Below are 14,156 nucleotides of genomic sequence, written 5' to 3'. Positions count from 1 at the left end.
GACAGAGCCAGATCACAGCCTTTTGACAGATTATTAAACATGTCAATGAACACAAGTTATGACTTTGTTGTTTTTTTTTAACACAGCAGTGACTCATCACACAGAAATCCATTTACTCATTTCCGGGCATGAAATTGGCCTCAATAATAAACGGTCAAATGTAATAAAATTGCAAACTTGAGGATATGCAGTTTTGTCTTAATACAAGAAAGAGCTATTGATCCAAGAAACACTTCCTGTGAGAGAACTGTTTCTTTCTTGGGCTTACTTTCAAGCTGCTAAGGTATTTCATTTCACAGACCCGGAGTCCACTGTCAAGAAGATGATCCATAGGGAGGGCTGGAGAAACAAACACACGGGAACGGGAAAGCACTGCTAACAATTGCGAGTTTCAAGCAGGCCAGGGGACTTCAATATCACATTACCTTTGGTGAATCTGCAGGTCACACACAATAGGGATCACATGGAAGCTGCCTGAAAATGCAGAGGCAGGCAAAGGACAAAATGCTGCTGGAACAGCAGGCAGACACACTGCTGGGCACTGGCAAAGCCCCCAGGAGGTTAAGGGACAGCAAGAAAAAATAAAACACAGCAACGGCTGCGTGAAAGCAAGGCACTGATGCTTTTAAAAGTTAAAGTCATCAAGCTCCAATCTCCAGAACTACAGATCATTATGTGTTTTAATTACTGTGGGTCAAGGAAGAGCTTTCAGCCCATGCAGACAGCTGTAAGCATCACAAACCTAAACCTGAGGGGCTTTCCCCCCTGTGAAAGAACACATTTCACTGACTAGCAGTACTGTCTGATAGCTTAACACCAACTATTTTGTAAGGTCACTTGCAAATCAAGGTATTGCTGGATTAGTGAAGTTGATGGACAAGAATTAGTCATGCTTACTTGACACAGATTGCAGTTTTATCTGAGAGACGCAAACAAACTGCGCTGAGAAGACACAACCCAAGGATGAAAACAGAACACAAGAAAGTGCAGCATGAAAAACAGTTCTTTGAAAAAACACAGATAACAACGGTATTTAATGTTTATGTTTAAAGTTTGTCCAGCCTTTCACAGAAGCTCATAAAGTCTGCTGTACTCGGATAGCCAGCCTGGTCAAATACACATTTAGCCACCTTTTTTGGCATAACACAGATCCCAGTTTCAGAAAGCTGTAAGTAACATCTATGCAGCCTGCCACACGTCTGGTGAAACACCCAGCTACTCAGAGTTTCTTTCTCATATAAGCAGGGTCAGCATGGTCCTTTACATCAAAGCTACCTATCAGAATCACAGAAAATGATGAAAACTCATGGAATGGTTTGGCTTGGAAGGGATCTTAAAGACCATCTTGTTCCAACCTCCGGCCATGGGCAGGGAGCACACATCACACAAAGCAAGATAGCTCCCAGGGGTGGCATTTTATTTTATAGACACCTTTACTGAGTAACCACCTAGGTAGGACAGGGTGATTACCATTGTTTCAAAATCCCCTTTTGACACAACTCCAGCTCAATTTTTGCTCGTGCTGCCTTCCCTTCAGACTTATATTAATCAGACTTATAATAATACACAGCGGAGCTCTGTGAAATTGTCACTTACACAGCCTGTAACCACCGAATAATTTAGAAGCACTTTAGAAGCCACATAATCACAGAACCTCAAAGGAATGGGTTGCACCTTACAGACACCCGGTCCCTTCCCAGTGCAGCCACCTGCTCAGTTCCCCCTGGACGAGGCCACCACGGCACCCACCCTCCCGAGGACGCAACGCCCGTGCCCCGGGAGCATCCCTTATGTAAGGCTGGCCAGCCCGGCACGGCCCCGAGCCCCAGCGATGCCTTCGGCCGCCGGCACCTCTCCGGCTCTCTCCGGGGCTTGAGCAGCGCTGCTTCACGGCACCGGGCACCGGCACTCGCTGACCTCCGCTACCGAACCGCGGCGGCACCGCCGGGGTCACCGCGCCCACCCCGGCGCTCGGCTGGCTCCCAGCCCGCCCCTCCCCGGGCGGGCGCGGCCGCGGGGGTCTCACCGGCTCGCAGCTGCAGGCTGCCGTCCCTGCGGCTGCACCACAGCGCCCGCTCCCCGCTCTGCAGGATGTAGTGGTCCTTGGCTTGGAACAGCTCCATGCTGGCGCGCCGGGGAGCCGCCGGGCGCTGAGGGACGGAGGGCGGCGCGGGAGGAAGGGGCCAAGAGTAACAGCGGGCGCTGCCCCGGAGCCGGAGCGCGAGCGGGCGGAGCGGGCGCGAGCCCGGGTTCCGCTCCCGCCGCCGCACGTGACAGCGCCCGGCCCCGCCTCGCGCGCGCTTAAAGGGGCAGAGCAGGGGGCGGGGCTTGCGAGGGGCGGGGCTGCGTCCCCGACCGTGCCCGACGGTGCTCGGGGTGGTTCGGCCCCTGTCCCTCAGCCCCTTCTCAGCTCGGCTCCCCTTACATCAGCTCCCCTCAGCCCCGGCTTCCTTTAGATCAGTTCCCCTTAGATCAGCCCCCCTCAGCCCCGGCTTCCCTTCGATCAGCCCCCCTCAGCCCTTTCCCCTTACATCAGCTCCCCTCAGTCCGGCTTCCCTCAGTCCGGCTTCCCTCAGTTAGCTCCCCGAAGTCCGCTCGCTTCATCCCCACTCCTCCCAGCCCCTCTCCCCTCAGCCCTTTCCCCTTACATCAGCTTCCCTCAGCTCCGACTCCCCTCAGTTAGCTCCCCGAAGTCCGCTCGCTTCATCCCCACTCCTCCCAGCCCCTCTCCCCTCAGCCCCTTTCCCTTCATTCGCTCTCCTCATCCCCACTCTCCTCAGCCCCTTTCCCTTCATTCCCTCTCCCCTCAGCCCCTTTCCCTTCATTCCCGCTCTCCTGATCCCCTCTCCCCTCAGTTCCGCTGCCCTCAGCCCTCAGAGGATGATACACGATTATAACTCGTGGTGAAAGGAAATCTCAGGACCACAGCGCAGGGCTCATCGTTATTTTAAATATTTATTCAAAAGGCAGCACCTCCTGATGAAAGGGCAAATCATTCCCTCTGTATCTTCTGCAGGCAGCACTGGAAGGTGTACCTGCAAACTTGTCACTGCTACAGACCCTGCAGCTCTGGTGGGCACCTGGCATCCCAGAAAGGCTGCTGGCTGCTTCAATTCGCAAATTAAAACATTTAGCAATTATTGTTAAACCACCTGCAGTAGGAGGAAAACACTACTTTCAAACCACTCTTTGAAAAGATCGCTTTCTCTCATGCTATTTTTCTCCATTGATATATATTAGTGATGCTGCAAAACACTAAGTGACTAAAGGACATTAAGAAATGAGAAATCTCATTAATAAATGTGAACATTCAAGGGCCAGGGAAGAACCTGATTTTGGGAGGTACTGAGCAGCCAGTCTAAAAAAGCATTTAAGTGCAGGCATGACTTTAGATGTATAATTTAAATAGCTTTAATTGAACATTAACATCTTTTAAGATAAGCATGTACTTCAGAACTTTTCTGCTTTGGGACTAGGAACTGAGCTTCTTCTCAGTGGGTCAAAATGTTATTTTTGCTCCCATGTCTTCAGCCTGCACTATCATTCACTGAATATTTCTCTCTTGCAATATCATCTCTATTCTGCTTGCGTTTCCCAAGTAGTTCAGTGCTGTAGCACAATGCATGGGGGCACCATTAAAATGCTTGCAGGGATTTCAAGGACAGACTTTTGTTTTGCCCTTTTTCATGCTTTGATCCTGAGCCTTTTTTTTCCCCCCCGTGGGTAGTTTTCTGTTTTCATTCAGTGTGTTTTCCATAGATTCACAGCTGGGTGCTGTTTTTATGAGCCTTTCAGCTTCAGTTAGCATAGGGGAAAAAACCTGAAAGATTAATTTTGCATTTTTTGCAATTCATTGTCACTAGCTGATGGTAAGGAAACGCGTGGGCTGACGATTAGTCATGCACTCTCAGAATTACCTGATTGCCAGCAGCTTGAGTTCAGGTTTAAATGTTGGTTAACATTGGAATGTTGGAAAAGGATGTGATTTAGTAACACTCCACACTTGGAAGTACAATTGGCTGGATAGATTGGACAAATACATCACTCTTCCTGAGGCAAAGGGTACCAGATTTGGAAATGGCACTGTAGACAGTGGGAGGAGCTTTATTTCTAAATGTTAACCATTAAAAAGTCGTGAAACAATTTTTTTTGTTTGTTTGGCCTCAATGCTCCTGGCATTAGAAAAATATTGGGTCATCTTTTTTGATGCCAAAGTAACTCAGAAGCCTTTCTTGTTACCCTTCATATTCCTTGCTAGTTTTTAACCCACCTGTGCTTTGTCCTCTCTATATTCATCCCTTTGTGTTCCATGTGCTTCTGTGTTCCTTTGGAGCTTAGGGAGGTTCTGTTAGTGAGGTTTCTTTCCTCTTCTGAAATATGAGGAAAGAAACTCCACTAAGAGAACCTCCTGAATATTCTGAAATATGTTTTTGACAAAGCTTTTGTGTGCTTTTTAGAGATGGTCTGCTATGCATCAAACCGAGACTGGAGAGTCTGCTTTGAGAAGGAACCTCCTCAGAACAAGAGTAACACAAAAGGGTCTCCTGACAGGCAACATAGTGGATAAAAGAGATTTGTTTGGGACTAGAACATTTTCTGAGGTGCCTGTAAATGCACTACTGAAAAATAGTTGTGTGTTGTGTTTTATAACAGAAAAATACAAAACTACTGGCGTGAACATTAACTTTTTGGCAAGAAAATGAAAACTCTCAAAACCCAGGGAAAACAGTTCTGCATAAGAATTTTTGCCTGAATTTATTTTTAGCTTTCTTTTCACTGAAGAAGCTTTTTGTGGCAGCTGTAGTTATCTCTAAAGGAAGAGGAACTCTGGTATTTCCTCCTTCACCATGAAAATGTCTTACTTGCCATGGGAATATTTCTATTTCAGTGAGCACTGGGAAGAGAACAACCTTCTTCCTTCAAAGCAACGTGTACGTGGTTAATATCTGCAATATACTCTATGGCTTGTGGACAGTGTATTGATTTCCCTCTGGTGCACTGGCTCTTAAGAGCAAATCAATGGGACCATTTTCAAAAACAAATGAGAATGTTTTGACTGCCTACAATTGTTTTATTCCAGAATTGCAAATTGCACTTTGCCAACTACCAAGCCGGTGCACATAAAAAGATTCCTTACTGTGTTGTTGGGCTGCCTTCCTCAGTTAAAATACAGTTTATGCTATACCAAGGCCACATTTAATTTGTAATTTTTCCAAAGTAAACAGCAGGCTGTTCTTCATGGCCACTGCAATCAAATTTGCATCTCATTCAAAACAGATTCTACACTCTTTTCCTCAGTCTGAAGAAGTTAATGGTTTGATTACCCTTTGGAATAACTTAGCTCCCTTTCTTTACTTTTCATTTTGGCTGGGGTTTTTCTAAAGAGCAAAATAGCTCACATTACAAAAAGAAAATTCTGCCTTTAGAAAGGATAAAAAGTAAAATTTCAGGATCACTGGAATTAGTCTTTTAGAAAAAAATATTTTTAAAAGGTTTTTTGTTTTGATACCATTTAGCCAATTTGAATTAATTTTGCAATTAGCTTTCTTGGAAGTTGCTTTAATTTCCCTAGGGTTTTTTTTTTTTTCTATTTGGATATTATAGAAACAAAAAAAATCCTCATCTTTGCAATGTTACTGATGTCTACTGAATCTAGCTTCTTCCACAAGATGTACCCATAGATTAGACAGTAAAACAGCAAAAGTAACTATATGTATGTGTGTATATATATAATATATATATATTCAATTGAATATATATATATATATACTGTGGAGGCCAAGCATCAAATGACACCCAAAGAACAGCAGAAGTTGCCAAGTGCTGAAGTGTTATACACGTCTTTTTGTCACTTTTCCCTGGGTTTGGCTGCCCTAGGAAAAGGAAATGTATTAGCTATTCAGTGCAAAAATCTGTCAGTCATATGTGGTGGAAATAAATGCAGGAAAAGTGGTGGTGGGGGTTGAATCACATTCCTCTTGCTCCTTGTTCTCCTGGCACTCATTATTTATACAATATTTGTGAATTATGATGCATTGTTTACATTCGTGTCATGCCCAGGAGCTCCAGTTCTGATAAGGATCCCACTGTGTGAGGTGTGTGCAGAGCCAGCAACGTCTGCTCAGATTCCAGGCATTTGGAGCCATCACAAAAGGCAAGGTCAATAACAGAACGAGGTGTTTAAGGGATAAGATGATGAGGCATTTTTCATCAGCTTGGAAGGCAGTGGTCTCAGCCTTCCAGGATTTAAGCATTACTGAGTTGTGATGGAAAATTACTTTATACTGCATTCGATTAATAAAGTTTTAACATAAATATTTATATTATACCACTCCATTCTCTATATTGAGAATAATATGTTTTCAAAATAGCACATGTACAGCTGCAGGAAATGCCCATGCCACAAATTAACTTGGGGTCAAACTCTCCTTTCCTCACCCCAGAAGTTGTTCCAGAGGGACCTTTGCAGAGTAAGGTCTGACACGCTGTGACGTTCAGCAACAATACTGGATGCTGCTAAAGCCAGCTCAAATAATCCTTTCCTCCTTCCCAGCTGTGTGTTTCTATTCCTGTCCCATGCCTGCGCTGGATAGCCACAAGCATTTGTGCAGCATATTGTCAACTGCATTTGCAGATGCACAATAACCTATTAAACACTATTTATGAAACAGTAACTGAAGTCAGAACAAACTTACCTAGCCTTAGAAGGAGCCTGATTTGGTGGGGTCAGGATTTACCTTGGTGTCACTCAGACAGTGCAAGTCTGAATCAGATCATGTCCATGGTATGGACACGTTAATGCCAACCGTGCCTACGTCAGGAGGCAGTGCCATAGAATTGGAAAAGGTTTGGAGAACTGAACAGCTGCTGCTGAGGATCCAGCTTCTGAACTATGCACGCTCTTTATTTAATATTAGATCTAGTTTTGTCCTACAGACCCCTCAGCAGCTGGAGCCTGTCAGAGGCAGTTCTGACGATCTCCTGTTTTCTGTTGCAACTCTTAAGGAACTCAATTCATGCGCTCACATATGGAACAGCAGAGCCCTGGGATGAGAGAGTGTCATCCAAAGGAGCTTTTTCAGGGACCATCACCTTTCCCAAATGGCATGAGGTGGAACAGTAAGAGTGCTCTTCTGGATGCCTTGCTGTGTCTCAGACAGATTCACCAACACAGATGAGGTGATTGTTTTTAACACTGTAAGTGAAATTACTCTGGCAGAGATTTGGAGCCATAAAAATCCTCACTGACACACATACCATGGGTCTCCAAGAGAACTCATATTTACAGAACCTCAGAACCTCAGCCTCTACGTGGTGCTGCATTTACACTGCAGATACACCTCAGTTTAAGAGGAGTAGGGATGTGTGAAGTTCAGAAAGTGACACTCAACTCTCTCCTCCCAAGAGCAGAATCTCTAGCTGCCAGGCAACAATTTAGGTCAAAAAACACTTATCAGCTTTTCCTTCATCTGTGCCATGTGGATAAAAAAGTCCTGTACAGATCTGGCAATCCTCAAGCTCTTGATGCTCAGTTAAGTACTGTGCCGGTAATTAGAATTCTTATGACTCTCAAAGGACGAAACCAGAAGATTAAAAGAACTTTATTTTCCTGTGAGATTATATGTTCTATACTTGAGTGACTGGGAGAGATGATCATTGCTATATACAGGCTAAAAGTGTTTATTGCTGGCTTTGCTTTTCTTGTGCAATGCTATGTAGGTCATTGTCAAACCTAGGGAAAGAAGACAGACATGAGACTGAAAAAGAGGATTGAAAATCAGAAAGTGTGAGTCCTTGTCCTTGAACACATAGCTGGTTCTTTGCACCACACTTTTACATTTATGACTAAAGGTAACATTTGTTCCCTACTATGCAAAAGTCTTATAGCCTGACTATACTGATATGTGTAAAATGTTTTAAATTGCCATGGCAACAGTTTATATTTGTATTTATATGCCAATAAATGAAAGCAAACTCTATTTTTATGGAAATAATAATAAAATAGGATTTATGTATGGTCATACCTCAAACAAATCAGGGAAGTTCTGTATTTTTGTTGGAGTCAGTCAGGTTCTGTATTTGTGGAGGGAGACTGCCAGTGAGAAGCAAGATTGGTGTGGAAAAAGGCGGAATAAGAGCCACAAGAAACACTTGGCAATGTGCTTTTCACTTTGATATTTTAATTATATTACAGCATCTATCTATCTGAACAATTTCTATACTGCATTTCTGTAATGGGTTTTTACCCTGGCTCCCCAGCTATGTCTGATAAATCAGAGGGCTGTAACACTTTGGCAGGTATGGAGCTACACAAATGACTCAGCTTCACCTGGTGTTTCTGAGATAAGGTCAAAGGCATTCCTAAACAAAATTTTAAAATATCCTAGAAACTGCATATAAATGGTCAATTGCCTCTTCGGGAGAAGAGATACACGAAGAATTGCAAGGCACCCTTTTATTTATTAAGCCATATACACCATTACACCATATAGGATGTAGGAGGAAATAGAGCTGTCCCTGAGTGATTACTGAAGGGACAATGACAAGCATGTGGTGTTGTTGTTGCAGGAGGTACACTAGGTCATCAGGCCGGTAGGGCCAGCTGGAGACACGATCAGCTTGGAGAAGTAAGACCTGACCTTTGAAAACTGACAGGGGATGAGGCCCCAGAAAGTAGGAAAGGTATTCAGGTTTCTAATTTCCTGTTGTTTCCCAACATCTGTGAAACCACTGGGCAGTTATAACTTCCTGTATATTGAGGAATCTGTGCCACCATCCTGATCCTAACAAAGGGAAAGTAGGAAGAGTCACAGAATTTTAGATCTTTTCTTAAATGAAAAGAACAGAAAAAAAACCTAAAGCATGTACCTGCAAGACAATGAAGTGTGAACAGTTAAGATAATAAACATTGATTGAATCAACATCCTTTCTTCTTATGACAGTTCAGCAGTCCTGGGCAATAGTTGTGCCTGCACTTTATATGATTTTTGATCCTGCTCCTTGTGATTTCCCTGTAACTACCTAAGGAAATATGGTCCACTTCTGGCACCTCCACAGTCCTAACATTTGGGCATTTTCTCCTGGAGAGTGGTTACTAACAGTTCACACACTAGTTTGGTGCTATCCTGGAGCTTTGCCAATGGCCCAAATAATGGAATAACAAGTGTGCTTAGGAAACTCATCAGGCTAGAAGGGTCAGAAAGCCTGCTGTGTATCAGGATTCCATCATGAGGTCATTGTGGCAAGCTGAATAAATTACCTGGAATGAATGAAATGCCTGGCAAGAGGGAAAATTTTCAAGAGTAATAATCATCTGTGTAAATACAAGCTCAGGAACAGTTGGTTAATCAGGAGTTCTGGGATAATCCTAGATAATCAATTGATGGAGAAACCAGTAACAAAAAAGTGAAAAAGAAATCCATTTATACTACAATGAATACACAGGAGCATTATGCATAAGACCTATGCAGTAATCCTTTTACTCTGCTCTGAGTCAGACCTCAGTGGGAATTCCACATTCACTTTGGTACAACCATTTTAAGAATTATCTATAGAAAACAGGCCAAAGGAAATCAAGGGTAATCTGAACCTTCAAAGCTGTGATTTATTATTTCAAGAAGAGCGATTTTTGGACTAGTTTCTCATTGGAAACAGGAAAACAGTCTTGAAGCACACAAGAATTGCTGGAAAGAGGACAAGAACAACTGGTTTCTTTGCCCAGTGTTGCTGAAGCATAGAATGGTGGAGGCTGAAAAGTACCTGTGGTTCAAGCCCTCTGCTCATAGCAGGATCAGCTGGAGAAGGCTGTCCAGGTTCATGTCCAGAGGGGTTTGGGTATCTCCAGAAACAGTGACTCCACCCCACTCTGGGCAATCTGTGCCACTGTTTGACCACCTTCACAGAAAAATAAAAATTCTTAACTCTAAGTGAAATTTCCTGTATTTCAGTTCGCAGCCATTTCCTCTTGTCCCTTCACAGGACATTCATGAGAAGAGTCGAGCCCCATCTTCTTTTCTTCCTCCCTTCAGGCATTTACACACATTGAAAAGGTTCCCCCGTGAGTCTTTTTATTCTGAGGCTAAACAATCCTAAGTCTTATTCCAGAAATTACAAGTACTGTGCATAAGCACAGAAGAATGAGTTAGACAAACAAGGAATGAGTTAGAAAGCATTTGGCTAAACAGGCCTGGGAATAGACAGCTCAGTGACATTATCTGGGCACTATCCCCTGCTGGTGTTGTTTAAAAACAGGTTAGGCAAGACAGGAACGAGGTAATGTGATCTCTTCCTATTCACAACCTACAAGGATTTGCTGCACCCTTAACTTTTATGAATCTCCGTCTCTTTGCCCATTTCCACATTTCTTTAACCTTCTTTTCACCCATTCCCTGTCTTTCTTGTCTCAGGCGTGGATCTGTCAAGCAGCAGTAGAAGTTTCTGCCAATCTGTCAAGCAGCAGTAGAAGTTTCTGTAGCAATCCCACAGAACTGCAAATACTTGCCAGCTGCAAGAGATTGCAACACCCATCCTACTCAACCCTCTGTGCTTTCTGTGCCTCTTCCTGCTGGGTTCTGAGCCTGCTGAACAATGGGCTTCATGTCACGTCCTGTGTGCAGCTCTTGTGAGGTCACTGCCTCGTTAGAAATATTGTGCAAATTGAACTTGGGCATCCAGAGCCACCTGAGAAATGATAGAATTGTCACATTTCACTGGATTCCAACACTTCCCTATGGTTGTAGATACTTCACCAGAAGGTTTGGGCCACAGCTTCTCCATTTTTAATTAAGAAAATAAAGCCTCCTTCATAAGAGTTTTGTTTCTTTCTGTGGCATTTATCAATGCTTTTTTATTTTTTCCTAGGCAGCTGTTGTAAGCTGTAGAAGGAAAAAGGGGGAAAAAGAGAAAAAGAAGGCTGACATTGCATTTCTCCCCCCTCAGACATATTTACCTCTTTACAGAAAAAGCAGCCCTGAATATGCCAAGAAACCCACCCCAAAAAATGAGAAAGCAAACATGAACAAGTCCCCAAATAACTTTCCTGCTCAACTAAACCAGTTTGAAATGAGCTTTCTGAGACCAGCTGGTGCAGCACACAAGCAATTGTTCTGTTTGGCTGATTTGATTTGCCTTGAGCTGCAATGTTAATTACAGAGAAAAAAATAAATACAAACTCCAGTTAAATTTGCTAACAATCCTAAAAATAGGAGCTCCTGTCCTATTCTTAATCAAACACAGCATCCAAATGCAAACACAATTTAATACTAACAAAACCAGCCGTGGTCACAGGATTGATTCTCAGTCAGATGTAATTTTAAATATCAGTTTTGTGTAATATATTTGATTCAGTTTCAGAATGATAAAATGAAAAACATATGTCCTGCCACAGTTTTATAATGCCTATAGGAAAAGGATTTGGGGAGCACTGGGAATCAACCCCACTGGGATAACTGACACTCAAATAATTCCCTGTGCTACTTGTAAACTGGAATAATGGGCACATGACCTCTGCCCATGGAGTATTTCATTGGAATCAGGTAATTAAAAGACTACAGAAGTACACACAGGAGCATGCAAAGTTCCCTGAGATGGAAATCAGGTGGAAAATAAACCCCAACAATTGTGACAATAGGATTAATTTATGTGGACACTAATCCATCATGCAAAGACCAATTTTTCATATATGCTTTACATGCCCTCTTCTTCCAGCCCAGTTTGTTCAAGGGAAGGCTGTCTCAGCTATCAAATCATACAGATTGGAGCCATCCTTAGAGTCAGAGGTTTGTGGCTCCTTGGCAGCTTTTCTTGGTGACAGAAGTCACTCTGAAGGGATATGCAATCACCTCCCCTCAGGGAAAAACTGGCTTACATGAATTCTGACCCTGCCTGGCTTTGACCAAGAGCATCCTCAACAAAAGAAATATTTACTGAATAGGTTGATTGTGATTTTAATATCTTGCCCTCTCAAAATGTGTTTTTCAGAAATCAAAGTGCAGCTATCCCAGCGCTGGTCAGCAGGCACCCCTGGAGATTGTCAGCCTAACCTTTCATTTGAGGCAGCACTTCATTTAAAAGCAGGGCCGAAACATTACATCTTCCTGCTCCTCACAGTACATCTTCCGAGTCTGCATAAGGAAAAATAACTGATGCAAATAACTGAGACTACTTCAATCCTGCTCTTATTTTCAGGTTTGAGGTTTTGGAGGGTTCGGGCACCTCTGAGAGCAACACCTGAGCCCAAAATGTTGGTATGTGCTGAGCCCAAACTGATGTTTATGTGCTGAGCCCAAACCGATGTGTATGTGCCACAGGACCGACACAAACACCGCCGCTCAGCGCCATCCCTGGCTGTGACGTCACTGCCGTTTTTCCCGCAATCCCGCCGGGTTCGGGCCACCCGCGGGGCGCTGCTGCCCCCTGCCGGCCGCCGCCCGCGCTACGTCACGGCGCTCTGACGTCATAGCGGAGGAGCCGTGATGGCGCCGGCCCGGTGCCAGACCTCGGGGCCGGGGCAGGGCGGCTTTGTCACCTCTTTGTCACTGCTGGTGTGGCTCTAAGTCACAGAATCGCTGAGTTGTGGAGGCTGGGAGAGACCTTCAAGGTCATCCAGGCCCCTTGTCCCCCAAAAACCCAAATCACAACACCCGGCTGCCCTTGGGTGGGGACTCACATCTCTGTGGGAAAACAATTCCCAGTGCCTGAGAACCCAGAAAGTGAAAAAATTTCATCTAATACCTAATCTGAATTAGATATTAGACCTAATTAGACCATCTCAAAATGTGTATGATGAATGCTTAATTGTCACTGACAATTGGGTTCTTCCGCTGAGTGGATTTTGGCCTTTAGCAGAGCATCATGTAACAAAACACGTTAGTTAGGAACAAGTGTCTCAGATCGAGCCCAAGGAACTTCAGGAGTTTAGATTTTGAATTTGACAGGCTCTTGGGGTTTTGTTTTGTCAAGATGTGCCTTCTGCAGGTGACCTGCTTGACTCACACTGGAAATGTCCATCTGAGCTAATACAAAAATTGAGTCTTTTCTGGCTCTGTCATTTATATAAATATTCTCAGGCTCTGTTCCAGCTTCTGGAAGCAAAGGAAGCTTTGGCTGTTCAGTCCTTGAGACAGAAAATCCACCAGGGAGGACAGGGGAAACTGTAAGCATAAAAAGCTCCTGCCCCTGAGAGGAGAGTTACAGGAAAAGAAGCAGCAGGAGGGGATTACAGCAATGGATCAGGCTCCACCAGCAACTACTGGAGGCTCATGCAGAGCTCCCAATGGAAAACTGAGGGACAAAAAGAAAAACTATCACCATGTGACACTGAGAGAATTTCACCTTCTTGGTGGTGTAGCTTGGATGGTATAAAATGTGAATAAATTATAAAGATAAATGCTTGAAGCCTCTCTGTAAAAATCTGAGAATGCGTGTTTAATTTTAATTAAACCAAGAAAGCATCACTAATGGTAAAGAAATAACTTTTTTCAGATTTATCAAAGGAAAGTACAATACACACTCACAAATAATAAAGATATGCCTCAATTCTACATTCCTCATTTGATAAAAACCAAAAATTCAAGTGAGTGTGTAAAATTTGCAAACTCTTTCTGGGTGAGCATTGATACAGGGCCTGGTTTTGCAGCTGGCTGATTCATTCTCTCCTGTAGAACAGCCAGGCCCATCACACCAGCGCTGACCTGCTCACTAATCTCAAAAGCAGGTGTCACTGAGAGCAAGGTATCTGAAACCACACCTTCCCCCAGTGCTTTTTCCACTTCAGTTTCCCATCCTTTCCCTCAGTTAGGTTGTGCTCGGTTTCAAGCTGCAGGAAATTAAGAGCTGCTGCTTGTGTTCACTCCAGAAGAGCTGCTGGAAAAATTCTGGGTTTGTTCTTTCTGAATCTGCAGGCTTGTATTTATTTTGAGATTGATGGATTAGGATTGTGGGTGATTTTGAGATTTGGAATGAGGTTTAGAGTTGTGGTTGTGGAATAAAGAGGAGCAGAAATGAGCCAATGGCTTTTTTTGGGTTTATAAATTGAAACAAACTCTAATGCCTGTGTTGAGGTAATTATGTTCATGTAGATCCCAGACTGGAAATATTTATTGTTTTTATGTGAATATCAAGAGTGTAATGTGCAAGCAGTGTTCTCAAAACCCAGC

At 43.7% G+C, this 14,156-nt stretch overlaps 1 protein-coding gene across 1 annotated transcript in view; it reads right to left on the bottom strand.

Moving 5' to 3' along the window:
* INPP5F (inositol polyphosphate-5-phosphatase F) overlaps window positions 1-2,178 on the bottom strand; it is a 40,501-nt gene extending 38,323 nt beyond the window's left edge. The window contains exon 1 of the mRNA XM_039708692.1: window positions 2,027-2,178. Within this exon, the coding sequence (XP_039564626.1) occupies window positions 2,027-2,123 (97 nt within the window). The 5' untranslated portion in view covers window positions 2,124-2,178. The remainder of the gene's footprint in view (window positions 1-2,026) is intronic.
* Window positions 2,179-14,156: the final 11,978 nt, after the last annotated feature.

Source organism: Passer montanus, unplaced genomic scaffold (assembly GCF_014805655.1).
Source record: "Passer montanus isolate IOZ18808 unplaced genomic scaffold, ASM1480565v1 scaffold21, whole genome shotgun sequence".
NCBI classification, from domain to species: domain Eukaryota; kingdom Metazoa; phylum Chordata; class Aves; order Passeriformes; family Passeridae; genus Passer; species Passer montanus.
Note: the sequence above shows the minus strand (reverse complement) of the source record. Positions and strands in the feature narration are given on the sequence as shown.